The sequence below is a fragment of the Apium graveolens genome, chromosome 5, assembly GCF_009905375.1.
Source record: "Apium graveolens cultivar Ventura chromosome 5, ASM990537v1, whole genome shotgun sequence".
NCBI lineage: Eukaryota > Viridiplantae > Streptophyta > Magnoliopsida > Apiales > Apiaceae > Apium > Apium graveolens.
In genome coordinates, this window is record NC_133651.1 from 105506724 (window position 1) to 105534410 (window position 27687).

The 27687-nt window shown below is 34.8% G+C and overlaps 1 protein-coding gene and 1 non-coding gene across 5 annotated transcripts; one reads left to right on the forward strand and one right to left on the reverse strand.

Moving 5' to 3' along the window:
- Nucleotides 1–2829: 2829 nt before the first annotated feature.
- On the forward strand, nucleotides 2830–11695 carry LOC141724348 (lysine-specific demethylase JMJ28-like). 4 transcript variants are annotated; one of them, XM_074526470.1, is made up of 14 exons: nucleotides 2833–3893; nucleotides 3987–4132; nucleotides 4891–4978; nucleotides 5083–5215; nucleotides 5461–5518; nucleotides 6089–6812; nucleotides 7029–7358; nucleotides 7669–8244; nucleotides 8327–8399; nucleotides 8478–8563; nucleotides 9573–9692; nucleotides 9779–9846; nucleotides 10388–10457; nucleotides 11549–11695. In XM_074526470.1, the coding sequence occupies exons 1-13, from the start codon at nucleotides 3336–3338 to the stop codon at nucleotides 10422–10424; spliced, it is 2997 nt and encodes a 998-aa protein (XP_074382571.1). In that variant the 5' UTR covers nucleotides 2833–3335; the 3' UTR covers nucleotides 10425–10457; nucleotides 11549–11695. The 4 variants fall into 4 exon arrangements, with proteins under 4 accessions (XP_074382568.1, XP_074382571.1, XP_074382570.1 ...); XM_074526469.1 differs by lacking the exon at nucleotides 11549–11695 and adding an exon at nucleotides 10548–10719; XM_074526467.1 differs by lacking the exons at nucleotides 10388–10457; nucleotides 11549–11695 and adding an exon at nucleotides 9973–10254 and having other exon boundaries at nucleotides 2830–3893.
- A 13615-nt stretch (nucleotides 11696–25310) lies between these two features.
- On the reverse strand, nucleotides 25311–25417 carry LOC141663449 (small nucleolar RNA R71). The gene has a single exon (XR_012551519.1). It is a non-coding gene; the product is annotated as a small nucleolar RNA R71 (small nucleolar RNA).
- Between the last annotated feature and the right edge of the window lie 2270 nt (nucleotides 25418–27687).

The following is a 27687-nucleotide window of genomic DNA, read 5'->3' on the forward strand; positions in this document are numbered from 1 at the left end:
ATTTTTTAAAAATCATTATATTATAATATACTTATTCAAATGAGAAAACCAGGTCAGTGAGGTAACGTCCCTCATATCTTTTTTTTAATTTTCTCAAATATTTATATTATTAATAGAAAAAATATTACATTGATCATTAACTAATAAATAATACAATTTTATGATATTAGATTTGTGAATAATATAGCGGCTTATTAAAGTAAATATGTGTATTGAGAACGAATTTATTATATTTATTTATTATTCATAATTTTACAAAATCAAATAAGAAATAAAAAAGGAAAATTAATTTAAAAGACTATTAAAACTTGGCTTAGTAAACTAGTTAAAGTTTATTTATCATTAATATTGCTGTTTTTTGTTTTAAAAATTTGAATTAAAATTCTAGCGTAAGTTAATTTGAGGTTGTTTTACCCAAAGGTTACAAGATTGAACGGGTGAATTGAAGCTGTTTGTTGCCAACTAAATAGAAATTGTTTTGGTAATGAAACAAACCCTAGGCCCTTGTGTTTAATAACATAATTATTAAGTGGTACGTTGAAACTTTGTAAGACTGAAGAAACAGCAGGGCAATTTGATTGTATTGTAGGTAAAAAAAAACAGTATTTAGTAAAAAAAAAAAAAAAACAGCTAGGTTAGAGAGGCAGAGAGTTTGTACATGCACGCCACAAGTTACAATAAAGAGTTTAACCCTAACAAATCTCGAGAGAGGGCCGCTGTTGGGTCGAAATACATAGGAAAAAATAGAAAACAAATGGGTCTACAGCTATGCATGTACGTAAAAACAAAATATTTAAACAGACTGAGTGTCACGGTTAATACAAAACATAGTAATTGGCAAAAAGCTTTACGGAAACGTTATCTAGGTAGTGTTGTTTCTTGGGCTGCAGTCAGGATTGTGGGGGGGTGAGGCACAAAGTTAGCTATTGAGAGGGTTTACTTCTTCTTAGAGCATTCCCATCCCTTCCCCAACCCCATAATTTAGGAATTATGTTAAATTTTGTTTTAAGGTCATCCACATCAGTAACCCTAAAATAGGGTATAGTTTTAGGGATTAAAATCAAATTCTCACTATCCATTCTCCATTTCATTTCTCATCTTGTTAAATTCTTTTTATCTCAAATCTATATCATTTTAACATTTCACATATATTAATATTTTAAATAAACAATATTTATTCATTATTTTGAAATTTTCTTAAATTTGTATGCCAAAAAAATTAAAAATAAATAAATAAAAGTATACTTTTTATAATCATAAAAAATTCAAATGTGTTAACAAATAATGACACTAAAAAATATATAAAATAAAATTAAATTAAAAGTTAAAATTGTAAATGAAAGAACATAAAAATTAATGAAAAGGGAAGTAAAAATTTAATATTTTTAGTAAAGTTTTGGGGATGAGGGTGGGGTTTCCTACGCGGATGATCTTGTGCTTGATTATCAAGTTCCCAGTAATTCAATAGTTACGTATTATTTTTGGGAGTTTTCACAAATATACATGGATTGGCAGGCATAAGTGAAAACTTTAAAACTTAAAGCAATTTATTTATACATAATCTGCACCCGTTAATGTTATGCACCCTGAACCAGCTCACACATACATACACATAATATCCGATTGATCGATGGATGAGTAGAGTTAAATAAAATCCCCTGATAGATGGGGTCATTTGATATGAAACTTGTACTTAGAGAACAAGTGCGTGCGTCAGCTATTTTATTCAAAAACAGACCCAATTTACAAAATGGATATCGTTCTAGCTTAGTTGTTGTCTGCAAGGAAGAATAATAATAATAATACCCAGTCAAAAGGGGCCTCCTTGGACTGCGGCCTAAGGCACTTCCAACGTAAAAGTGGCTGAACTCTTTTGATCTTTGCATCAAGTCAAAATTCAATTTCTGGTAAATATTTAGCAAAATAAAACCTCTCTCTACATAATCAAGAAAACTTAAACTAACCTGGCAGTGTATTTGGTCTAGCTTCAAAAAAAATTATAGAATCTAGGAGTACTGAAGTCTGAAGTCTGAAGTACATGCATGATACGAAAAGTCTAAAATTTTTACAACATATTTTGGGCCATCCCTTATTATACACGGCTATTAACTATAGCAGCATTAGATTAAGTACCCAGACCACCAGACTTTTATGCAAGTCAAAACAAAAGCCTTTGTTAAGCACCCCGCCAATCTTCTTCGCTCTTCGATTCTCATCCATTCATAAACATATTTTTTGAATAACTATTGTTTCATGAATTAAAACCTGCTCTCAACAAGTGATCCAGAAATAATAAGAGCTGCTCAAGTTGGGAAGCAAAATACACGATGAAGATAAAATATATATATATATATATATATATTATTTTATCTGTGACAATGCAAAACAGCACCGAAATTAAACAAGCTCATCAAAATGTATATTTGGAATTTTGATTATCAGACATACAGTACAAAACTTATACACACTTGCCATCATTAAAAACGGCATTTTCTGAGCACCAACAGTTCCTAATCATCTGCTGCGTAACAGCTACTACTTTCAATTTTACTTTCCAATACTATACACTTCAAAATCATTACAACTTACATGCATATAGTACTTCCAAGATTTGAACTGTCCAAACTAATAAACCAAATAAATACACAATCTGCATTATGCTTGTTGGGCTGCTGCAAAACCTGTATTTTCACAGCCCATCTCCACTTATAATCCCAAACATAATGTTCTCAGAAAATTTAGTTACACTAAATTCTGCTCTGCAATAAATTTGCAGCCTCTTTTTTTCCTTCAATCAGAAAATTTCCACATCATCCTTAAATTCTGAATTCTCCTATCATATCGAAAGCCTACATTCTCTATCATAATTCCGAATTCTTGACAAGTCTACCTTAAATCAAAATAACGAATTCTTGTATCGCTCCACAAGTCTACATCAATCTTTTTTTCAAGTTTCCGTGCTACATAAGAAACTACTGCATATGTTTGGTTCGATTCCGTTATCATCAAATCCTCGGAAATATTATCATCAAATCCTCCGAAATATTATCATCAATACTTCTGCAGAATTCAGCTGCTGGCTAATTTAGGATATAATTATATATGTTAAGGTTAACAAAATTATTATTCCACATGTACAACTTATTTATACACGTCTATATCTACATCTGCTACTATCACGCCACACACACATACACACACAAACACTCTGCTTTTGACCGCCGCTCACAAAAAACATACACACACACACAAAACCCTATCGTTGCTCTCATATCACCAATTCACACCAATTTTCCGGCCAAAACGTTCAATTTCTCCCGGAAACTTCAAATTCAATGCCGGAGAACGCCGATTTACCGGACAATCGCCGGTGCGCGAGGACCGACGGTCGGAAATGGCGGTGTAAACGCGAAGTTTCCGACGGTAAACGTTACTGTAAAGATCACTTTGTTCAGCTCCAGAAGAAAGGTCAGAGGAAGAAGGAGAAGAAACAGGAGCTTAATTCTCGAAAAACCGGAGAAAAGTCGAAAGCAAAAGTAGAATTGAAATCAGAGAGTGATAATTGTAAGAAGCGATCAGCGAGTGAGGCGTTAGATGAGACGTTGAGGAAGATGAAGCTGAAGAAAGGAGATTTACAATTGGAGTTGATCAGGGAGTATTTAGTTCGAAAAGTCGAGAAAAAGAGGGAAAAGGATATGGAGGAGAGTAAGAGTGGAGTGAATAATATAACTAAGGAGTTGCCGAATGGTAGAATGGAGATACCGGTGGAATCTCGAGAGAATTTCGATAATGTAGGTCCGTATAATGTGAAGGTAGGGGTGAATTGTAAAAGTATTGAACGGAGGAGTTTTAGGTCGAAGAATGTGGAACCAATTCCTGTTTGTACAATGCAGGTCCTTTTTTTAACCGAATTGTTTGTTTTGTTGTTTCGTTAATTAGTATTGTATTTATTTTAATTAAGTTGTTGTTTTGTGCTTACTGCTTAGATATTACCGCATGTTAAAGAGACTGTGAAAATGAAACAAGGGAAGAGGAGGAACTGTCATTGGTGTCATAAAAGTAGTTATCGGATACTAGTGAGGTGTAAAACTTGCCAAAAGGAATCTTTTTGTGAAGATTGTATAGAAGAAAGGTTTGTTCTGTTTACCTTTAGTTACTGTTTTAAGTGAAATTGATATGCTATCAAATGTAATATTAATTTTTCAATTCGTAGTAGTTTTCTGCCCTTGCTATAAGTATTCGAATCTGATCTGATGTTTAATCTCAGTTAATATTGTGTGTACCTGTATTTGGAAAACTTTATATAGTTGCGTTTAATCTAAAGTTTTAATTTTTTATCTCTTTATGTATTATAGGTCATGAGACAAAAAAATATTTAGGCTTAATCAAACACATATTCAAACAGTTGTATCTCATAAGCTTGTTTATTTTATACTTATGAAATTAGGAACTTCATTGCAGTGTTGGATACTTTTATGAATGTATTATAATACGAGCACAGTAACAATTAAATAGCTATCCAGGTATAGAACATTAGGGAGATAATGAAGCACTTAAGTCCTGTAAAAGTTGTGCTTTCTTGTGCAAATGACATGACTAGTCTTTAGAAATTAAGATGGTACGGAGATGTATAGTTTAATGTCCATCTAGTGAATCCCTAGATCGTTGCCTTACAGTTTATGTGGTTATTACTGTATTTATATAATTCAAATTAATCGCTGTTAACTTACATTTACCAGAGCTTGCATCATTAGTTTAGTTGTCAGTGAGTAGCCTCTTCTATTATATCAGGTGCCTTTAAAATTTTAGGGAGTGAGGGTTTGCAGGGATAATCTAACGGGATAACTCTGTGTATATGATCACTGAATTATTCAACCTTTACTATTTCAGGGGTTTTGTTAAGGAAGAAGTTAGAATATCTTGTCCAATTTGCCGCAAAACATGCAGATGCAGGGCCTGCTCAATATCTAAAGCCAAGGTACAAGAGTTTAATAAGGTCTAGGGATTCATCTTGAAATTGATACAGCTGCATCTTAATTTATGTGTGTGTTAATATATATATATATATATATTATTACTCAGGTAACTACTAAGGATGTAGAAAAGGTTGAGAAGCTTCAAAAACTTCACTATCTGATACAGTTGCTTCTTCCTGTCATGGAAAAGTTGAACTTGGAGCAGAGTTTTGAGTTTGAAACAGAAGCTAACTTAAAAGGTATTATGACTTAAATTTTCAAGAAAAGAGTCTTTTCAAATAAATGTTAGTAAATTCTAAAGATAGTGCATGTAATTGTATGAAATTGACAATCATAACTTGAAGAGATTGCATGTATATAGTTTATAAATTGCACATCTTTAAATCCAAGCGAAACTCTCTCGCCTGAAAAGCAATCATTTCAAATACTCTGTCATATTTTTGCTTTACTCTCTACTCACTTCATATTCAATTCTGCATGACAGGAGCAACACGCTATGAAATTCCTCAAATAAAAGTAGGTGGCAAGAACTTTGTATGTTGGTATGTGTAAAAAGTGGTGCTCATGGTTTTCTTTGATCAGTCTCTCTCTCTCTCTCACTATATATATATGTGTGTGTGTGTGTGTGTGTGTGTATATGTGTGTATGTGCGTGTGCGTGTGTGTGTAGGAACTGGTTCAGAAAAAAACAGCTGTCCCTGGACCGATTTAGGGATCTCATCTGTCAGCTTTCCTATACGTGTAGGTTCACTAAACCTTCCTCAACTATTAGGCGTGGAAGAAGATGTCCTCCAGGCTCCATCTATGGAAGGGACTATCTTATCAGCTCCCAATAAGTGTGGACTAAATTACAAAGACATGTGGTCCGCACCAATTAGGCGCAGATAGAACTTCCCTTCCACATCTCTTAGGTGTGATAGGTCATTTTCTTCCGCGAGTAACAGGTGCAGAAGAATAATAAAAATATAAAACTCGGCCATCCAATATCTAGTCGGCAGAGATTTAAGTTTGCCCTAAAGAGTCCAGGGAACGATTTCCTGAACCAGCTCCTATAGATATAGATTAGTTTATGGGTTCACCTTTTCTAATTGTTCATAATTTGACATTTTGCAGCAACTGTAATACATCAATAATAGGTTTCTACAGAAGTTGCAAAAGCTGTTCTTATAATCTGTGTTTAAGTTGTTGTCATGAGTTCCGTCAGGGAAAATTAACTGGAGGTAGCAAAGAAAACAAAATCATGTTTCCAAACAGGAAGAGAGCTTGTACATCTGATAACAAGCTACAATCACATAGAAAGCAGAATAGCTCGTCAAACCAAGGTAGAAACTCAATTGCTTCTCCAGCGTTACAGCGAAACTGTAAAGTTTATGATGATGGAAGAATATCTTGCCCGCCCAAGTTTTTCGGCGGCTGTGGTGGTAATTGCATCCTTGACTTGAGATGCATATCTTACTCTGGCTGGGACAAAGAGCTACAAGCAAGCCTAAAAGACATAGTTAGCAGATATAACTTTCCAGATGCTTCAGATGTTGGTTCATGCTGCTCACTGTGCAGCAATACAGATAATCGAGCAAGCGGGAGCAAGCTGCTGCTTGAAACAGCTCGGAGAGATGATTTAAGTGAAAACTTTCTATATTACCCTACCATTCAGGACCTTCACATTGAAAAGATTCAACACTTCCAAAATCATTGGCGCAAAGGTCATCCAGTCATAGTTCGCAATGTGATTCAAGTTGCCACCAATGCAACCTGGGATCCAATTACCTTATTCTGCACTTATCTTGGAAAGAGTAGTGAAGCAAGTAAGACAGCAAACTGCCTGGATTGGTTTGAGGTTAGTGATGTCACTGATGTGTATCTTGTATCTAATGTATGCCTGGCATTGCTCTGTTACTCATGTATAGGCCAGCCAGTAAACCACGAACAACTGAAGTCCTTTTCACGTTATTTGTTAAGATTGGAGTTATATACTAAGAACTAAAAGGTTTCAAATGTCATTGGTACGAAGAAAAGTATATTCTTATATTTTTCTCCTAATATTTGGTGGCAGGTAGAAGTCAGTGATAGTCAAATTTTTATGGGCTCGATGGAGGGCCAAACTAATGCATTTATGCACCAGGAGACGGTGAAAGTTAAAGGTTGGGTCTGTCCAAATCTATTTCAAGAACATTTCCCAGAGCATTTTACTCAGATCATGCAATCGATGCCACTTAAAGAGTACATGGATCCAAAGTCTGGTTGTTTTAACCTAGCAGCAAAATTGCCAGAAGACATGTTTAAGCCTAACTTGGGTCCTTCTGTACATATTGCATACGGAGAACCTGATGAATTTGTGCAGGGACAGTTTGTTACAAGGCTAAGCTATGACTCCTATGATGTGGTAGGTTTCTCTTATAATAGTTATCATAAAGATATCTGCTTCACCAGCCATTCATTTGTGTAGAATTCCTGCATTCCGTTTCATTCGTTGCATAGCTGAAAATTGGCACGTCCATAAAAGGGGTCATAACAAATGTGGCTTTGGTCCACTAAACTTTAGTTTTTTAAGTCCAGATTACATGGTGGAAATTGAAATATTATTCCTTTGTTGCCTGGATAGAGCTTGACCGTTAACATGTTCGCTTTACCATAATCAGATGTCACTCTATTTTACTTTATATTTATGACTCCTCTGTCATTTCTGCCCTCAGGTCAATATTCTTGTACACACGACAGATGTACCAGTATCCCAAAAGAAGATCAATAGACTCAAAACACTGCTGGAAAAGTATAAGGATCAAGATCATAATAAATCTTCAAAAAAGATGGTTGATCAGCCTTTAACTAATAAAACTGAAAGAACATTACCATTGAATGGTGAATGTATGGAGAACACTGAAGCTTTAGTATTTCGGCATCGGCCTGTAATAGACTTGAACTTGCCTGATAGTAATGCAGAAGCTTCTAACCACTTGGGTTTTTCGAGTAGAGGTGATGCTGGAAGTATCCGATCCAATAATATGTCAAAAGCAAATGAACAAGAACATGAACTTGACTCTGAGACCACAATTTATTGTTCTGGGACCATTCATAGATTGGAAGACTTGGAACATGAGAAATTGCGTCAACATGATACACAAAGCTCAAGTTGTAGAAAAGAGAAATCAGCTGCTGATTCTTGTGGTGCCCAGTGGGATATCTTCCGCAGGAAAGATGTTCCAAATCTTCTAGAATACCTCAGACGGCACTGTAATGATTCTATGCCAGCATATCACAGTCCAGTGCATGTAAGACGATGTAAACAAATATCTGTATTGCTCTAGTTGTGCAGGTTTAAATATCACATTTTAACTTGTATATCTGACACAGGTGGTTCATCCGATTCTTGATAACACTTTCTACTTTGATGCATTTCAAAAGATGAGACTAAAGAAAGAATATAGTAAGTTTTAGATTCGGGGCAATCAGTTTCTTATTACAAGTCGTTTAGTTTTATTAGACCACTTTATAATGATTTCAGATATTGAACCCTGGACCTTCGAGCAAAAGACAGGAGAAGCTGTCATCATTCCTGCAGGGTGTCCATTTCAAGTCAAAAAATATAAGGTGCGTTCTAGTACGCTTCCTGGAAAAGCATCGATTTTGAATAATAAATTGTGTTTATGTGTCCAACTTAATCATAAAATACATTTAAAGATTTGTAAGATAAAAGATGAATGTTACTTTAAAAAGAAAAACTAGATATTTAAACAATTTGATGACCAAATAATTAAAAAAAATTGAAAGGCTAATCCTCATTCTGTCTTATTAGTATCTAACTTCCTTTCTTCTAATCTATAGATAAATGAACAGAGTTAGTAGACAGATAAACATTTTATTTTATTAATACGTGTAAGTGCTAGTTTATAAAATACAGTTTTCAAAAAGAAACCTCCAGTTTAAAAAGTTGCAAAGGACTTCTGCATAGATGGTATTTAAGTTTTTATTTTTTTATGTTGTCAGTTAATAGTTTTGTGATCCATACTTCCAGTTGTGCCAGAAATTAGTCAATGACTTTTTACAATATATATAAATAATAAATAGGTCTCGGAATCATATGTTATGGCCTATTTGATAAGAAACTACATGTCCTGAATGTCCTTTATGGATGGACTTTATGTGTGTCTTGTTTCGTGCTAGGTTTATTAATTAGTGTTCCTACTTTTTCTTCAAGTTCACCAGCTAGAAATATCCTCCCGAAGTCTGTAATTTATGCTCTATTTCTAATGAAATTATTTTTGGATTTATTTAATAAAATCGGATTAGCCACTCGTATGATTCAAGTGACTCCGCGATTGTGAAACTTGTTTTCTTTAAAGCAGAATGAGCGCTTGTAATTGATCTCTGATCTAAAGCATACATAATTGATGTCTAAATTCTAAATTCCCTATTAATTGGCTTGCTGCAACCTGTTGTATCATCTGAATCCAGTTTATTGGTCACTAATCAACTGTATTATATTGATTTACAAATCCATATAAATATTCATATTTAGAATGGCTAAACTATTTGATTTCTGGTCTGAGTTCTCGTAATTTAGTTTTTGTAATTGACTATGTATTCCTTGTACATGCAGCCCAGTGTTAATATAGTCTTGGAATTTATCTCTCCTGAAAATGCTCCCGAGTGCATCAGATTAGTTGATGAAATCCGTTTACTACCTCAAAATCACAAAGCCAAAGGGAAATATCGTGAGGTGGTTTACACAGATTATTTGCTGTGTTCCTTTCTTGTGTAATTGTCATTCTAGAGCATATAATCTAACAAAAATAGATTCTGCAGGTGCAAAAAATGACCTTTCATGGTATCAGTGCTGCAATTGAGGAAATTAAAAGCCTTACATGTCTAGGGTAAGTGGTTTTGTAGGATGAACTTTGTGCTTATGTACACTTGAGTTTTAGTCGAATGAGTCAGCGTGCATGATATAATATAGCATAAAACAGCATCCCTGCATATTTTATGTATGCATTTTCCAGGCAAAGGGGTCAGCAAAAATTTGACGTGATAACTTTCAATATTGCTAGAGGATAGATAGAGGTTCTCTCTAACCTGCGAGGATGCATTTCAGCTGGAGTTAATGTGTTGTATTTATGTTGTCCTACAGAATAATATGGGTGTACTACATTAATAAATAGTTTCAAAACTGCATATGTATGTACCTTATGCCTCCTAGTTAATGTAAAATAAAATGTTTTGATTCTTTCCCCAAATTTAAGTAAAAACGCCTTCATACTCTTTTTTTTTTGTGGCGGGATAAAGTGAGATTTCCAAAATCCATGTTACTTCTTGTCACCTTGTCCACCAAGAAGATCTTCCATGTATTGAGCATGTGGTATAAATTCTTTGTTTTAAATTTATGCAAAAAGTTGAGATCTCCTATGCTTGTCGCAGCGTGGCATCAAGTGGAAAGGAAGAAGTAAGTTTGTGATCTGGATTTGCTTCCTGTTGCAATCAGTTATTGGTGAGTGAATACCATCCCCAACCCCAAGTGTTCTCCCATTAAAAATTATCAATTCCGAAGAATATTGCTGATAAGGGATTTTCTGGTCAGGCTTGTGATATAGCTAAAATAGCAGAAACAACTGGAAAATGTCGATTATAGAATATTCCATCAAGTAGTTTTGATCAAACACAACTTGGATCAGATAATTTTCTGCTTTAAACATTTATAATTGTAGTCGAGTGTTTGGGTAAATTATGGAATGATCATATTTTGCGTTTTATGGCCATAAGTTGAAAGCGGGGGAAGTGTACATTCACCATTCCCGTTCTAGCTGAAATGATTTGTTAACACCTTAGCTATCTTTCTGGTCTCAAAGTTTAATTACATTAATTTAACTTGTATCTAATTAAATTATTAAATTTTTATTCTAATTCACATAGATATGTTTATATTCAGTTATTTGTATTTTAATATATTTTTTTACTTTTTAAATTTTCAACTTCAAATTTTTTTAAAAGATAACTTAGCTTGTATTCCCTCCATCTCACATTTATTTGTCAATATTAATTGCACAGTCGAACATAATATGTGGAATAAAGTTAATTTTAAAAATATAATATAGAGATAGGTGAATTTTTTTTCATGTATTCAATTATTATATTAAAGTCTTTTTTTTGCCAAGATATTAAAATCTTGATTTATTTAAAAAAAATAAGTATATAACTTATAAGTTATGATTACCAAACACTTTAACAACATTATAAATAACTTATACGTAAAATTATCCAGACACCTAAATAACTTATAAATTAAGATGCTCATATCACTTATAAGATAGTTTTCGACTTTAAATCATAAGTTACATTTGTTAAGAAATCACAAACGGCCTGGTGACTTCCATAGACTGGCTTCCTTCGTTGACATTAGACGTCTTTCAGAACCTCAGAAGAAAGATTACTTAATTTTACCCATAAATGTACTGCGTATCATCGGATAACATGTATAAAAAGATTATGAAATAATTACATTATACAAAAGACTATTTATTTAAATATAATCAGTTTTATTCTATTCAAACATGTCCCTGTTCATGTGTATGCATCCCATAGGGTTCCCCGGTGTGTTGGACAATGGATGAAAGAGTGGAAGCTCATGAAGGGTGCTTCTCATTATAAATTCTTGTTAAGAAATAGCGCTGCTGCGAGTTTTCATTGCTATTCAAACTTCATCTCTAGACCGTAGCTTGTAATTTTTGTAAAGAAAAAAGATACGATGAATATATTTGTATTTACATTTTGGTACTTTATGAAAATTATTATCTATTAAGACATAAAAAACAAATAGTCTGGGCAGTAACCTTATAATTTTTCGGGTTTTGAATGAAATCATTTCTCATTTTTGACTTATAAATGAATAAATGATACCCTTATATTTTAAATTTCGGGATCAATACTTTCAGTTATCTAAATGTTAATTAAACGTTGAAATATAAGTAAATGACCTACGCTCAGTTAAATTTAAAACTACGCTCAGTTAAATTTAAAACTTTTTACAATTTCAACAACGGTAACAATATATTACATATAAAAACATACTCTATCAAATCAAATATATATCTGAATAAAACAGAATCCGCAAGTTTTGCATTGGAATGGTGTGAGTTTAACGAAGGAATTTGGCAGGAACAACATTCGAGAGGTATGTCGCCAGAAACAAGATCTATACCGGTGATTTTTGCTCAAAAATTAAACGGGTGTGGTGATTGTGTTTAATGGTGGATGAGATTGCATGAGGTTAGTAGTGCCTCGTTTGGAATCTCAAACTTCTGACCCCTTTCAATTTGCCTACGTATCTTATTTATAGAAAATCAAGTCAACGTAATTTTTCGAGAATAAGAAATCTAATGGGTTTGAATTTCTCATCCCGAGCCGCAGTAGGAAAACTACTAAAAACCGTTTTCTACTAATTTTAGGAATGTCCGCCGATAAGGCCTAACCACAGAGGTCTAAATCTCGTCCACGGCTCGAGACTTCGCGGATAAGCATCTCCCCGGTCGAGGATAACCCTACGCTACTAACTGTTTCTCTAATCCGTGAACGCATGTATAGCCATGGTTTACCCCAAATGTTGGATATATCCTTGTCCCCGAATAAGGAGCCCCTACCTAATTACAGGACAAGTGATCCCAAATTTTTGGGTGCAAAGTGCAGAATACTCTGAAGTCTCCCAACGAGGACACTCTGACTACAGAGACAGAGCTCCCAAAGTACACACCAGAATTTACCTCACATCCCTAATGAGGAAACTCATTGACTACATGAGGAGGCATTCCATCCAAGCATACCTCTGGAGGTCTCTGACCTCAGAAACCGTCTTCCTATAGTTGCATTACAGGAAGGATTTCTTTAATAGAGTATCTGCAAAAAATAGGTTAGTAACAATCCTCCATCGCCCTCTAGAAGTATCCAAAAAGTCCATCTAAATAACATTTTTGAGTTGTGCTTTGTGCCAAGATGAAGTGAGGCAGCGCTTATATTTTGGAGCCACCCTTTTTTATATAGGGCGCACCCTAATGTTTAGGGCAACCTTGATTTGCATTATGAGGGCGCGTCCTTTCCTTTTCAGGAAAGAGGACAAGCCCTAATTTACCTTAATTTAGATATTTTTTGCTCTAATTAATTTTAATTGAACCGGTTCTGATCCGAATATTTTTTGTTCCAAATTTCGGGTATAACAACTACCCCCAAATTTTATATGTCATTGAAAATTGGATTGGAATTTTCAACCCCCTAGTCATCACAAATTTGTACAAAATGTTAAACGAAGAGGGCGCGCTATAAGAGTGTTCATAATGCTACTTTAACTCTTCTTCATGTTTGCGTTCTTCATAATTTTTGTATATATTTGTATGTATATTGTGTGTATATCATTTTGATCCGAAATTGTAGGGCTAAAAAATTCAAAATGTATTTGTTAGGAATATGTTATAGTATTGATGATAACTCACCAAAAAATCTTAGCTAGATTTGTTTTGTGTCATTTAGAAGTCTTCAACGGATAACTACATTTTATCTGTCCGTTGAAGGAGTAGCTTATGTTAATAAGTATGTAGCACATTCTGTACACTATGATAGACGAGGGATTTGGTAGTTATTATAGTTTCTAAGTCATGTTGACTACTGGAAATATATACAAAATAGGTGGGTTAAGTGTAAATATAAAATGCCTTGTAGTTTTGTATAGGTGAAAGAGTATCAACAGCTATGGAAACATCTTCAACTGCTAAATTACAAGCTTCAACAGATGAATCTATAAATTTCAACGGATAACTCAATATGCCTTCAACGGATAAGCTAGTCAATAGGTCTTCAACTGATATTAGATAAAGCTTCAATGGATGTTAACATGAAAGCTTCAAAGGATGACTATAGTATAGTATCAACGGATGACTATAATAAAGCTTCAACGGATAACATCAATATAGCTTCAACGGATGATCAACAAGATAGCAGTTGATAGTGATTTGACAGAAGCTAACAGAGTCACATGAACTGATAGTGCACAAAAGGAATGTGGCAGCCTGCTCATAGATTTTAGAAAAAATGAAGTATTCCCATTTTCATGCAAAATAAACTCGTTCAAAGATGCTATATCTTTCTTGGATTGCATTGGACAGAAAAATGAAGAAGCATGTGCATAAACATAGCTAAGGAATATTATTCTTGTTTTATTGCACATGTAAACTTGGTTCATATATGAAAACCAAGTGTAAAAAGTATTTTAGAATAACTAGAAAAATAAGTAGAAAAAGAAAGAACTAGAGAGTTTAGCGAGATGTAACTTTAAAAAGTACTCTCAAGTTCTAAGTTGTACTAAATTACTTTTAAGCAGCTGTGTGCATTTTGCATCACAAAGATTTTTTCAAATATACATCTTTGGTGGAAAGACAAATCCATCAGAAAGTTTTTAAACCGTATCTTTATTTACTTTGTGTTAGTAGAATACTTCAAAAGCTTAATATGCATTCTTGCTTATTCATAAACACAGTTGTATATTTATAAAGAGTTTTTCAGAAATAAAAAAGAAACCAGAATTTCATTTAACCCCCTTCTGTAATTATGTTGTTGTATTATTGGGAGATAACAATTGGTATCAGAGCAAGCTCTTAACATACAAAGATTTTAAAGATCAAAGCAATCAAACAATATGAGCAAGAAGGATATTGGAGTGAAGATTCGAATTCTGGACAAAGACAACTGTCATCACTGAAAAGTGAAGATGCACCTTCATCTACTCTCTCAAGTTGAAAACTATGTCAACTGCATAGAAAATGGACCTCATATTCCTCTCAGATGTTGTTAATGCTACTGGAAATGAGCAAACTGTTCCAAAGCCTAAAGCAGAATGGACTACTGAAGATATTGAAGAAGTCCATAAAGACAAAAAGGCCTTGAACATATTATTCAATGGTCTTGATCAAGACATGTTTGACAATGTCATAAATTGCAAAACTGCTAGGAATGTTTGGGACACAGTTGAAGTACTATGTGAGGGAACTGAGCAAGTCAAAGAAAACAAAATGCAACTTCTCATACAACAATATGAACAGTTCCATTTTGAAGATGGCGAGTCCTTGAATGACACTTTCAGTAGATTTCAAAAGTTGTTGAATGAACTAAAGTTGTATGGAAGAGTCTACGAAACCAAGGATTCCAACCTAAAATTCCTAAGGTCTTTACTAAAGGAATGGAAACCAATGACAGTCTCTCTCAGAAATTCACAAGAGTACTAGGATTTTACTCTTGATAGACTGTATGGAATTTTGAAGACCTATGAGCTTGAAATGGAACAAGATGAACTAATAAGAAAGGAAGAAAGAAATGTGGGACTGTGGCATTGGTAGCTGAGCAAGAGATAATGGTGGAGATGAAGGTTGAATCTGTTAAAACTGCATCAAACATTAATGTTTGTAAAGACGGGTCTGAGATAGGAAAGGGAAAAGGGTTGATGGCTGAAGATGAAGACTGTCCAAGCCAAGTTGACATGGATGAAGTTGATGAACATCTAGCCTTTCTGTCTTGAAGATTTGCAAAGCTTAAATTCAAGAAAAATTATGGAGCTGTGAAGCCCAACGGAAACATGGTTGACAAAACTAAATTTAAATGTTTCAAGTGTGGGCTGAGTGGTTATTTTAAAAATGAGTGCAGAAAGCCAAATTCTAAAAAGAAAAGGTTTGAGCCTAAAGACTACAAAAAGAAATATTTTGAGTTTCTCAAACATAAAGAGAAAGCATTCATAACTCAAGAAAATGACTGGGCAGCTAATGGAGATGATGCAGATGAAAACATGAATTATCTCAACCTTGCTCTCATGGCCAAGTCAGATGAAACATAGGTTAGCTCATCTAGCAATCAAGTAATCACTAATGATCTTTCACATCTTTTTAAAGATGAATGAAATAATGCTATTAATGAAATATGAACTGAATTGTATCATTTGCGTGTCACACTTAAATCACTCACAAAAGAGAATACTAGAATTAAAGAGAATAATATGTTTTTGAGTGATAGAAATGTTGTGTTAAAAACTTAATTTGTTGAGTTTGAGAAATTGAAAATTCATTATAAAATTGTTAGAGAAGAGTTAACAGAGTCTTTGATGAAAGAAGAAATTCTGAGAAAGCAGTTTAAACGAGAACAAGAAGTCATCAAGGCCTGGAAATCCTCTCGGGATGTTAGTGCTAAAATTGCTAAAGTTCAAGGGATTGAATCATTTTATGAAGAAGACTGGAAGAATGACAAGATGAAACTGAATCTGAATTTAGTTAATGGTCTGTCAACGGATGTTGAATCAACGAATGATGAAGTTCATACGTTGAAGGAGAAAAATACCATCAACCAAGGGAAGCTTGCAAAGCTAAATGAAAAGTATGGTTCTGTCACAAAGAATTTTGTCACCGGAGAATCAAGAAAAAACAAGAATGCTGGTAAAGTGAATGTAGGGCATCTGTCAGTTAAGCAATTGAATCACATGTTAGAAAAAATTGAGGATAAAATAGAATCCAAAAAGAAAACTAATAGGCATGGAAAAGTAGGGATTGACAAACACAATAACTACACTCTTGATAACTATGCACCTAGAAAAATATGTATGAAATGTGGTAGTGTTAATCATTTGTCTACTAACTACAAGTATGTTAAGAATGCACCCATGTCTACACCTTCTTCTTTGCCTAACATGCCTATGTCACCTATGCATGCCATGATGTTATGCCTCCACATAATTCACATGCACATTTTGCTAATATGTCATTTGCACACAATCCTTACTATGCTGCATTCAATATGCCACAAATGTTGTATAGCATGCCTTTCTGGAATAATATGTATACACAACCTATACCATACCATGTTAGTCATAATGTGCTTGATGAATCTCAAACTAATCATGTGTTTCAAAGTCATACTCCTAAGATAAAGGTTGATCCTCAATCACCTACATCTAGTGGTGTAAAGACTAAGAAACCAAAGAAGAAAGCTAACAAGGAAGGGCCTAAGGAAACTTGGGTACCAAAATCAACTTGATTTGGTTTTAATGTGTGCAAGAAAATAGAAAGAATTTATGGTACTTAGACAGTGGATGCTCAAGGCACATGACTGAACATTCTATCCTGCTTACAGAGTTTAAGGAGAGAGCTAGCCCTAGCATTACCTTTGGAGATGACAGCAAATGATATACTATGGGATATGGCTTGATTTCGAAAGAAAATGTCATCATTGATGAAGTAGAACTAGTTGATGGACTCAAACACAATCTTTTGAGTGTCATCCAACTGTGTGATAAAGGCAACTAAATTACCTTTAATTCAGAAGCCTATGTTGTCACTTGCAAAAAGAACAATAAAGTGGTTCTTATGGGAATAAGAAGATGAAATGTGTACTTAGATGACTTTAAATCCATATATGCAGATTCAATTACTTGTCTCTTAAGCAAAGTAAGTCAAGATGAATGTTGGCTATGACACAAGAAGCTATCTCATTTGGATTTCAAGACAATAAATGAATTGGTCAGGAAAGGTCTTGTTAGAGGCATTCCTCAAGTTGAATTTTCAAAGGATGGTCTATGTGGTGCTTGTCAGAAAGTAAAGAAAAAGAAAGCATCATTCAAAAGGAAACTTGAAACAATAATTAATGAACCATTATGAATATTGCATATGAATTTATTTGGACCAATCAATGTATTGTCAATTTCCAAGAAGAGGTCTTGTCTAGAGATTGTAGATGATTTTTCAAAATTCTCATGGACATATTTTCTTGGATTAAAAGATGAAGCAAGTGAAATCATCATTAATCATATTAGGCTAGTCAACAATCATCCTGATCTCAAAGTAAGAAGAATCAGGAATGATAATGAAACTGAGTTTAAAAATTCTACAATGAGGTTGTTTTGTGAAGAAAATGGAATCAGGCATGAGTTTTCAGCTCCAAGGACACCACAACAAAATGGAGTGGTTGAGAGAAAGAATAAGTCACCGATTGAAGTTGCAAGAACTATGTTAGAAGAATCAATACAAACTTATGTTTGGGCTGAGGTTGTCAACAATGCATGTTATACTCATAATATATCTTTGATCAATCAATCCAAAGGCATGACTCCTTATCAATTGTTCAAGAAAAGGAAGCCAATATTGAAATTTCTTCATATTTTTGGATGCAAATGATATATTCTAAGGAATCAAGCTGACCAACATGGAAAGTTTGATGCAAAAGCTGATGAAGGTATCTTTGTTGGATATGATATTTGAAAAGCTTATAGAGTTTACAATATGAGAACCAACATTGTTATGGAATCTATATATGTTTTGTTTGATGATAAAAAGATTGAAGGACTAGAAGATGAATGTAATATCCGGGATATATCGTGTAATTATTTTTGCTATTAAATAATTATTATGTGTGTTCAGTATCTATTCTGTGAGTTAATTGTTAAGTGATATCTGTACTTGGATATTCAAAAATAATATTAATTGAGTATTTTAATTTTTATATGTCCAAAATAAAATATAAATAATTGTCATATCTTCCTAATTATTTTTATGTTGATTTATGAATTTATATGAATCATATGAAATTTCTAAAATCTTTTTCTGAGTATAATCTATTTTATAAAAACGGGAACCAACCGACGTCAACCGTTGTTACGTTTTTGGAACCCGAAACTCTTCCGAGAACTCCTTCCTAACCTAATTGTAATATTCCGAGCATATTCCATGTTTCGACTTTTTCGATCCAGTGTACGGTTTGTTCTGTGCGGGTCCCGGCGCAATATTTTCGATACAATATTCGTTTCGGTAAATCAATAAAACCCGTATTTTCGATAAACGGGAGCTTTTTATTAAACTATCTCAATTATCACTTCGTAATACGTGTAACCAGGCGCTGAGACCAAGACCGCAGTACAAATTGTACTGATTTGGATAATTATCCCGAAAACCGATACCGTTTGGATCAGTTTTTATAAATAAACGTACCATTTTCTATCCGGAATGATCCAACGGGATACTAATTTTCCGTAATTATAAATAGCCTTTCACCGTATTTTATTTCGTATCAAAATCATTTGCAGATAGTTAATTTTATAATTTTCAGAGAAAAACCCTAATTACATAAACTGTTCTAAGAATCAAACAGCAGAACGAAGGCGTTACCAATCTCTGTTTTCAAAGCTTGAGTAACCAAAACGAAGGATTTGAAGTGTTCTACCAGATTCTGAGCTTTGTTTTACTGCAGAAATCAAGGTTTATTTTCTATAATTTTATTTATTTTCGAATTAAATTTATTAAAAATATGAATTTTTGTTCGGATGATTGTTTGTATGATTTGATGATTGCATGTTATAGAGCTTGTTTTCCTGATGATTTTGATATATTATACGTCTGATTTGGAGTTCAATAACATGTTCAAATTTGAGTTTGATTTTCGAATTTCAAAATTAGGGTTTATAACCTGTATGAATGTTCTTAATTGAAATTTGGGGGTTTCTTATTCTGGAATAGATTGATGTTGTGATATAGTGGATTGTGTTCTCTGTGAAATTTGCAATCTAGTCGTATAAGTTTTATGAATCACCGAGGTCTGTAGAGAAGGGAGTTGTCTTTTGAAATTTTCCGAAGTTCGCCGAAAACTGGAAAACTTCACGGCCAAATTCCGGCCAACTCAGGGATGATTAGAATGATTTGTTGGTATGGTTGAGTTCCTGGTGAAATATAGATGTGATCTGGAGGTGTTGGTGGGGTGAGGACGCCGGGAACGTGTTCTCCGGCCACCCCTGTATTTTCCGACGACGGGGCTGGAAAATTACAGTTTAGTACCTATAATTTTGAAAACGATGCAGTTTGGTCCCTGAAGTTTCCAGACTTTGCAAATTTAGGATTCCTGTTTTAAAAATGTTTAAAAATCATATTTCCAATTTATTTTTAGTATAAAAATTCATTTTTAATTTCTGAAAATTCTAAAAATTAGTATTTTAATTCCGAAAATTATTTTTAATTCAAAAATAAATCTGAATTAATTAGTTAATTAATTTCAGTTAATTTTTAATTGATTAATTGGTCAATTAATTCAAAAAGTAATTAATTAATTGATTTAATTAATTATTAATTGATTTTAATCAATTATTTAATTAGATTTAATTATTTAAAAATGATTTAAAAATTCCGAAAAATAGTTTCGAGCTTTAAAATATTATTCTAAATTATTTCCAAGGCTCGATAATTATTCTAAAATTATTTCGGAGCCAGAATTGGCCAACCGAACCCTGTTTATTAATCCGAAATTGATCCAACGACCCATTCTAATTCTGAAAAATGTTTTAAAAATCATTTTAAATACCAGAAAGCCTATTTATGACCCGAAATGTCTTTATAAATGATATGTCATTAATTATGTGATGTATTATGTGTTATATGTGATATGTTGGTTGACTATCGGTCTATACATTCGGTGTTTACTTGATTATTGCATAACTTTCAATCCGTTAATCGGATTTGGGTAAAACGAAGGGTAGATAGAAGTATGTGTTGAATAGAATCCTATGAGTTGATGATTGATAGATGCTTATGATATGTGAGCAGAAGAGGCAAGGCATAGAAAAGGGAAACAGATAGTTGAGGAGTAAGACAATTGTGATTGGAAGCGAGTGCAGTGTAGTAAGCTAATACCAGGCAAGTGTTCTGAACTTTCTCGAGATATTATAGTACTTGATAGTCTTGTTGATTTCGCAAGTGCTTGAAGCACTGAAACCCAAACCCTGATTCCAGTTATTGTTCTTGAGCCATGAACCTTATTCTTTCTATACCATTGATTGTTGTATACCCAAACACGAACCTCAAGTATACAATACTACTCCACAAATACATACATATTAAGTATAAAACACGGAACCAGATTGCTTATACCTTCAAACCATTGTATTTTATGCTTTGAAAGCCCAAATCTTTGAAACCCTGAAATGTTGATTCCTTTGTTATCCAATTCTTTCATTACCCAGCATCCAAGCTTTTAAATTATCTTATTGATCCTTACAAAGATTGAAACCTTTTCATTGTTAAACACTCATTGTTGTTAATGATTCTGGTTATTGTTTATTATTACATATTCTGTTATTATGTTAGAATTGGATTGTTTTTATAAAATTGTGGACCAGATTCGTGGTCAGACCATACAATGGTCAAGTTAGGCCAATGTGTGCCTTGGATCCAGTAGTTAGAGCAATGCTGTGTGCCTTGCTCGGGGTTAGTGCGTGACTGATCAGCAGCCTAACCTTGGTTTTTAAATTAAAAGTATAATATCCATTTCTAAATCATAATCCATTGTTCACTTGATATCATAATCATGTTCACCTGATGACCATTATTCTCAGTTTTGTCATTGTGACTTGCTGAGCTAGTTAGCTCATTTGTGCGATGTTATTTATATTCTTTCCAGTTAAAAAGAAACCAGTTGGTAAAGAGGATCCCCAGTCCAGCGCGAGAGCTAGGGGTTCAGATTCAGGTTGAGGAATCTGAGCTAGTAGGCTTCTTTTGGGATAATTTAAGGTTGTAAAAGTTGTAATAAAGTTTAATACTCAGTTTTGAGTTTGGAATAGTTGGGATTTGAACGGTTTGTAATATATTAGTGTGTTTGGCTTGTGTACATACTTTAACCTGTTGCGGTCCGTGGTGGTTGGTAAGTAGGGTCACTGCATATATTATTATTATCTTTATTATTGTTATAAGCAGGTTATAAATAAGGTGTGAGTGTGGACCCCAAACTTCTAACCCGGGTTTGGAGGGCGCCATAATGAAGGTTTCCATGAGAGTCTCAAATTTGACAATGTTGAGATGTACTGTGATGATAGTGATGATGAAAGTGGTCTAGAAGGAATGGAAAAAGGATATTCAGACTTCTCATCAAATGAAGTAGCAGCAGCTGATGCACATAGTTCTGCATCCGTTGAAAGACAAAGGGCATCATCCGCTGAAAGATAATGTGCATCATCCATTAAAAGACATAATATATCAGCCGTTGATAATCATTCTTCAATAAACGCTGAAGATCATTCTAGATCACTGTTTGACAGAACTCATTCTTCAAATCAAAGATCCACCAACTCAGGGGGAGTGTCATCTAGTCAACACTCAGTCACACATCAAGACACCAATGAGGCCACTTTATCTATAGCAAATCTATCACCTCAAAGAAAATGGATTAAGAATCATTCATTTGAACTGATAATTGGTGATACAATATCCAGAGTGCAAACAAAGAGAGTAACTCAAGATGAATGTCTGTACAGTAGCTTCCTATAACAAGAAGAACCATAGAAGGTAGAAGAGACTCTAATGGATCCAGATTAGATTTTAGCTATACAGGAAGAGCTAAACCAACTTGAAAGAAATAAAGTATGGAAGATGGTACCCAAACCTAAAAACAAGAATTCTATTGATACTAAACGGGTATTCAGAAACAAGCTGGATGAAAATGGCATAATCATAAGGAACAAAGCTAGATTAGTTACAAAAAAGGATACTCTCAGCAAGAGGGAATAGATTTTGATAAGACATTTGCTCCAGTTGCAAGACTTGAAGCTATCAGAATATTTGTCGCCTATGCAGCCCATGCCAATTTCAAAGTCTATCAAATGGATGTGAAAAATGCCTTTCTGAATGGAGAATTGGAGGAGGAAGTCTATGTTAGCCAACCTCCAGTTTTGAATACCCCATTTTTCCAGACTATGTTTACTATCTACTGAAAGCACTTTATGGATTGAAGCAAGCACCTAGAGCCTGGTACGAAACCTTGTCAAATTTCCTGTTGGAAAATCACTTCACTATAGATACGGTTGACAAAATTCTTTTCTTTAGAAATGTAAATGGCTCTACTATACTTGTTCAAATCTATGTTATTGATATAACATTTGGCTCTACAGATGATAAACTTTGCAAAAATTTGCCAAATTGACGCAAAACAAATATAAAATGAGCATGATGGGAGAACTAACTTATTTTCTTGGTTTACAAGTTAGTGATGGAATGTTCATTAGTCAAACTAAATATATTTTTGATCTGTTAAAGAAATTTGATTTAATGAATTGTTCATTTGCAAAAATTCCCATGGCTACTACCACTAAATTTGAATTGAACACAACTGAAAAGTCTGTGAACATTAAAATTTATAGAGGTGTGATTGGCTCACTTTTATATTTGACAACTAGTAAGCGAGATATAATATTTGCTACATGTTTTTATGCAAGATTCCAAGTGATCCTAGTGTCGAGTGACATTTATGACACTTTCTAATGCTCTAATAAGCTTTGAATTGATGCATTTGTACTCAAGTTTTTAAGTGTTTTAACGTGTTTTCTAGTGTTTTTGCATTTCAGGAATTAATCTGTGAATCAGGTGAATTAGCATTATTTGGTAGCTAATTTGGTGTCAAGGTGGTGTTGGAATAAAAGCTCGTGGAAAGCCGGCTCGAAGCAACAAGGAAAAAGATGAAATCTGAGTTTTTCCCAGAAGGACGGCGCGCCCGCGCTCTAATAGCGCGCGGCCACGCCGTTGCGGAAAATATGAATCCTGATTTTAATTCGATTCTAAGTGAGGAGACTTCCAGATTGCAAATGGTTGCTATATATATTCAAATAAGAACGTTTTTATGAGGGAGACATACCAGGGCGCAAGGAGAGCCGTAAGAAGACCGCTTAGCACGATTCAATGAGGCGAAGAAGATCTTGTTTTTACTTGTAAATATTTGTTTTAAGTTGTATTTGGATGCTAATTTTCATACTTGTGAACCTTTACTCTTGTTTGTACTTGGTTTTATTTATTCGTTATAAAGACTACATTTGTTATACCATGCTTTCATCGGAACCCACATTGATGATGAGTCCGATCATGGACTAATCATTATCGTGGGGTTCTAGCGGATTTATTTATGGATTTCTTTAGTTAAATTATTTTGATATCTTAGTATGTGGTGATTGATTGATATCCTAGTATTGGTTGGGCGTATTCGTCTTATGAGCATCACGAACTTATAAGATAGTGTGTTAATTCTAAATGAAGCGACCGTGAATTTAAGGATTTAGAACTTGCCATGCTAGCATAGGTTCATGTGTTATTGTTATGCATGATTCATAGGTAATTTTAACCATCTTACTTGTCCTGTGTAATCAAGATAGATAACTTGTGCTTAAACCGTTATGTTGTCAAATTCCATAAACATATAGGGTCTCAATATAATTGGTGTCTATTCAGCTTCTATCTCTTTTGTGGATGTCTGGTAGTATGGTACTCATGCAACGAAAGTTGGCGTTTATCGGTTTCGTGTTGTCTGATTAGTGTCATCACCATTGCATGCTAATGTTGAGAACAATAAGGCTATTGAATGAAGTATTTAATGAAGTTAGAATCCCATGTTTGTCATATATATTAATTTAATCAATCTTAATTTCATAGTTATAATTGTTAGCTTAATTCTTAGTTATAAATAACCTCAATTTGTTATCGTCTTAGCATTGAATAATAACCATACATTGTTGCTTAAGTGCCTGAATTAATTAGTTAACCAATACAGTCTCTGTAAGAACGAACTAGAAAAGATTCTATACTACTTGCGAACGCGTATACTTGCATGTATTATTAGTGCGTGTTTAGCGACTAACAAGTTTTTGGCGCCGCTACCGGGGACTGCAGTATTAATTTATAATTTATGTATTTTCCATCAGTGGTCGTTAAAGTTCATTGACTCGGACATTGTTACTTAATTATTTCTTATTTTATTTCAGGTACTCTAGCGAGGGTGTATGCATACGCGTTCGCGTACTCGTAAGAGAACACTGGATAAAGCCGAGGAAGAACTTGTGGTAGTTCGTAAGGAAGTTTTTGAGGAAGAAAAGAAGGTAGAAGAAGAAGAGAAAGTTAAAGAACCAGCTTTAGTAGAGATGGGTGATCAAACGGAAAATCTGAAGGCTTTGATGGACTATTCTCAGCCTAAGATTAATGACATTGAGTCAAGCATCATCAGACCAGCCATCAGGGCTAACACTTTTGAGATCAAGTCAAGCACGATTCAGATGATACAGAGCTCAGTTCAGTTTGGGGGTTCTCTTACTGAAGACCCCAACATGCACATCAGGGATTTCATCGAGATCTGCGATACCTTCAAGTTTAATGATAAGACTGAAGATGCTATCAAGCTACGCCTCTTCCCATTCTCTCTAAGGGACAAAGCTAAGTGCTGGTTACACTCTCTACTAGCAGGGTCTATTACCAGTTGGGAGGATCTTGCGCAAAAGTTTCTCACTAAATTCTTCCCTTTGGCGAAGACTACTGCAATCAGGAATGCTCTTACTCAGTTTGCTCAGCAAACTGGAGAATCTCTGTGTGAGGCTTGGGATTGATATGAGGAGATGCTAAGGAAGTGCCCATACCATGGCATGCCTGATTGGATGATTATCAACTGTTTCTACAATGGATTGGGTACTACTTCTAGACCCATACTTGATGCAGCATCAGGAGGAGCCTTGTGGGCTAAAAGCTACGATGAAGCTCATAAACTTATTGAACTGATGGCTGCTAATGAGTACCAGAATTCTTCCTAGAGGTTGACTCAGGAAAAAGTCGCAGAAATTCTGCAGTTGGACGCAGCAACTGCTATCGCTGCCCAACTTAAGGCTTTGATGATGAAGGTTGACACTTTGGCTACTTACGGAGTTAATCAAATCGCTAATTTCTGTGAGCTTTGTGCTAGTGCCCACGAGACTGATCAGTGCGCAATTTCTAGTGAATCAACTCAGTTTGTGAGCAACTTCCAGCGATCGCAGCAACCAGTGCCGGCCACCTATCATCCCAACAACCGCAATCATCCTAATTTCAGCTGGAGCAACACTTAGAATGCGGTTCAACAACCTTATCAGCAATATCCAGCTAAGCAGTACAACCCCCTGGTTTTCAGTAACCGCAATATGCACCAAGACAACAACTCCAGCTGGAACAAGCCAATAAAAAATCTGAATTAGAGGAGTTGAAGCTTATGTGCAAGAGTCAAGCCATTTCTATCAAGACCTTGAAAAATCAAATCATGCAAATTGCCAATGCCTTGCTAAATCGTCAGCCTAGTACGCTACCTAGTGATACTGAAGTGTCAGGAAAAAGGGAAGCTAAGGAGCAGGTGAAGGCAATCACTTTGAGGTCTGGAAAGGTTGCGAATCACGAACAAACTCAAGTATTGACTGAAGAAGCTGAGGCTGAGAAAGAAGTAGAGCAGCAGGAAGTAGAAATGGAACAAAGGAAGACTACTGTTGAGCACACTCCTCTTGAGGGTAATACAGGGGAGAAGCAGATCTATCCCCCACCGCCTTTTCCCAAGCGACTGTAGAAGAAAAAGCTGGACAAGCAATTTGAGAAGTTTTTGTAGGTGTTCAAGAAACTTCATATCAACATACCTTTTGCTGAGGCTCTTGAGCAGATGCCTAGTTATGCAAAGTTTATGAAAGGTATTCTCTCTCAGAAGGTGAAGCTAGATGATTTAAAAATTGTCGCTCTCACGAAGGAATGTAGTGCTGTGCTGCAACAGAAGTTGCCTTCGAATCTTAAGGATCCAGGAAGCTTCACTATTCCATGTACTATTGGAAAAATATTTTTTGACAGATGCTTATGTGACTTGGGAGCTAGCATCAATCTAATGCCTTTGTCAATCTTCAAGCAGTTGGACTTGCCTGATCTAAAGCTGACTCATATGACCTTGCAGTTGGCCGACCGTTCTATTACATATCCGCGAGGTATTTTGGAGGATGTCCTGGTCAAGGTTGATAAACTCATCTTCTCTACTGATTTCTTCATTCTTGATTTCAAGGATGATAAGAAGATTCCCATAATCTTGGGAAGACCTTTCTTGGAAACTGGCCGAACCTTGATAGATGTGCAGAAGGGTGAGCTCAAAATACGAGTTCCGGACCAGGATGTGAATTTTAATGTGTTCAATGCTATGAAATTTCCTACTGATAATGAGGAGTGCTTAAAAGTGGAGTTGGTCGATTCGGTGGTCACATCGGAACTTGATCAATTGCTAAGGTCCGATGCCTTAGAAAAAGCCTTGTTGGGGAATTCAGATAGTGAAGATGATGAAGGTGAAGAACAATTGCAGTATTTGAATGCTTCTCCCTGGAAGAGGAAGATAGATATGCCTTTTGAATCTCTTGGAATGGAGGAATTGAACAAAGCTCCTAAATACCTCAAGCCATCTATTGAGGAAGCTCCTACTCTTGAGCTTAAGCCTTTACCTGAGCATTTGAGGTATGTGTTTTTAGGTGATGCATCTACTCTGCCTGTTATTATTACATCTGACCTTTCAGGTAGTGATTAAGAAAAGCTTTTGAGGATTCTAAGAGAGATCAAATCGGTAATTGGATGGACTATAGCATATATCAAGTGAATCAGCCCTTCTTACTGCATGCATAAAATTCTGCTAGATGAAGGTAGCGAACTACGGTCGAGCAAGAAAGATGACTCAATCCAATCATGAAGGAGGTAGTGAAGAAGAAAATTATTAAGTGGCTAGATGCAGGGATCATCTACCTATTTCTGACGGTTCATGGGTACGCCCGGTTCAATGTGTGCCAAATAAAGGTGGTATTACTGTGGTAGCAAATGAGAAGAATGAGCTTATTCCTACTAGAATAGTCACGGGGTGGAGAGTTTGCATGGACT

Excerpts from the sequence above, each read along its gene's own strand:
- LOC141724348 (XM_074526467.1), top strand. The coding sequence starts at position 3,336 with ATGCCGGAGAACGCCGATTTACCGGACAATCGCCGGTGCGCGAGGACC. Across the intron at positions 9,693-9,778 it reads CCAAAGGGAAATATCGTGAG|GTGCAAAAAATGACCTTTCA; the intron begins GTGGTTTACACA and ends TAGATTCTGCAG. Across the intron at positions 9,847-9,972 it reads AAAAGCCTTACATGTCTAGG|GCAAAGGGGTCAGCAAAAAT; the intron begins GTAAGTGGTTTT and ends TGCATTTTCCAG.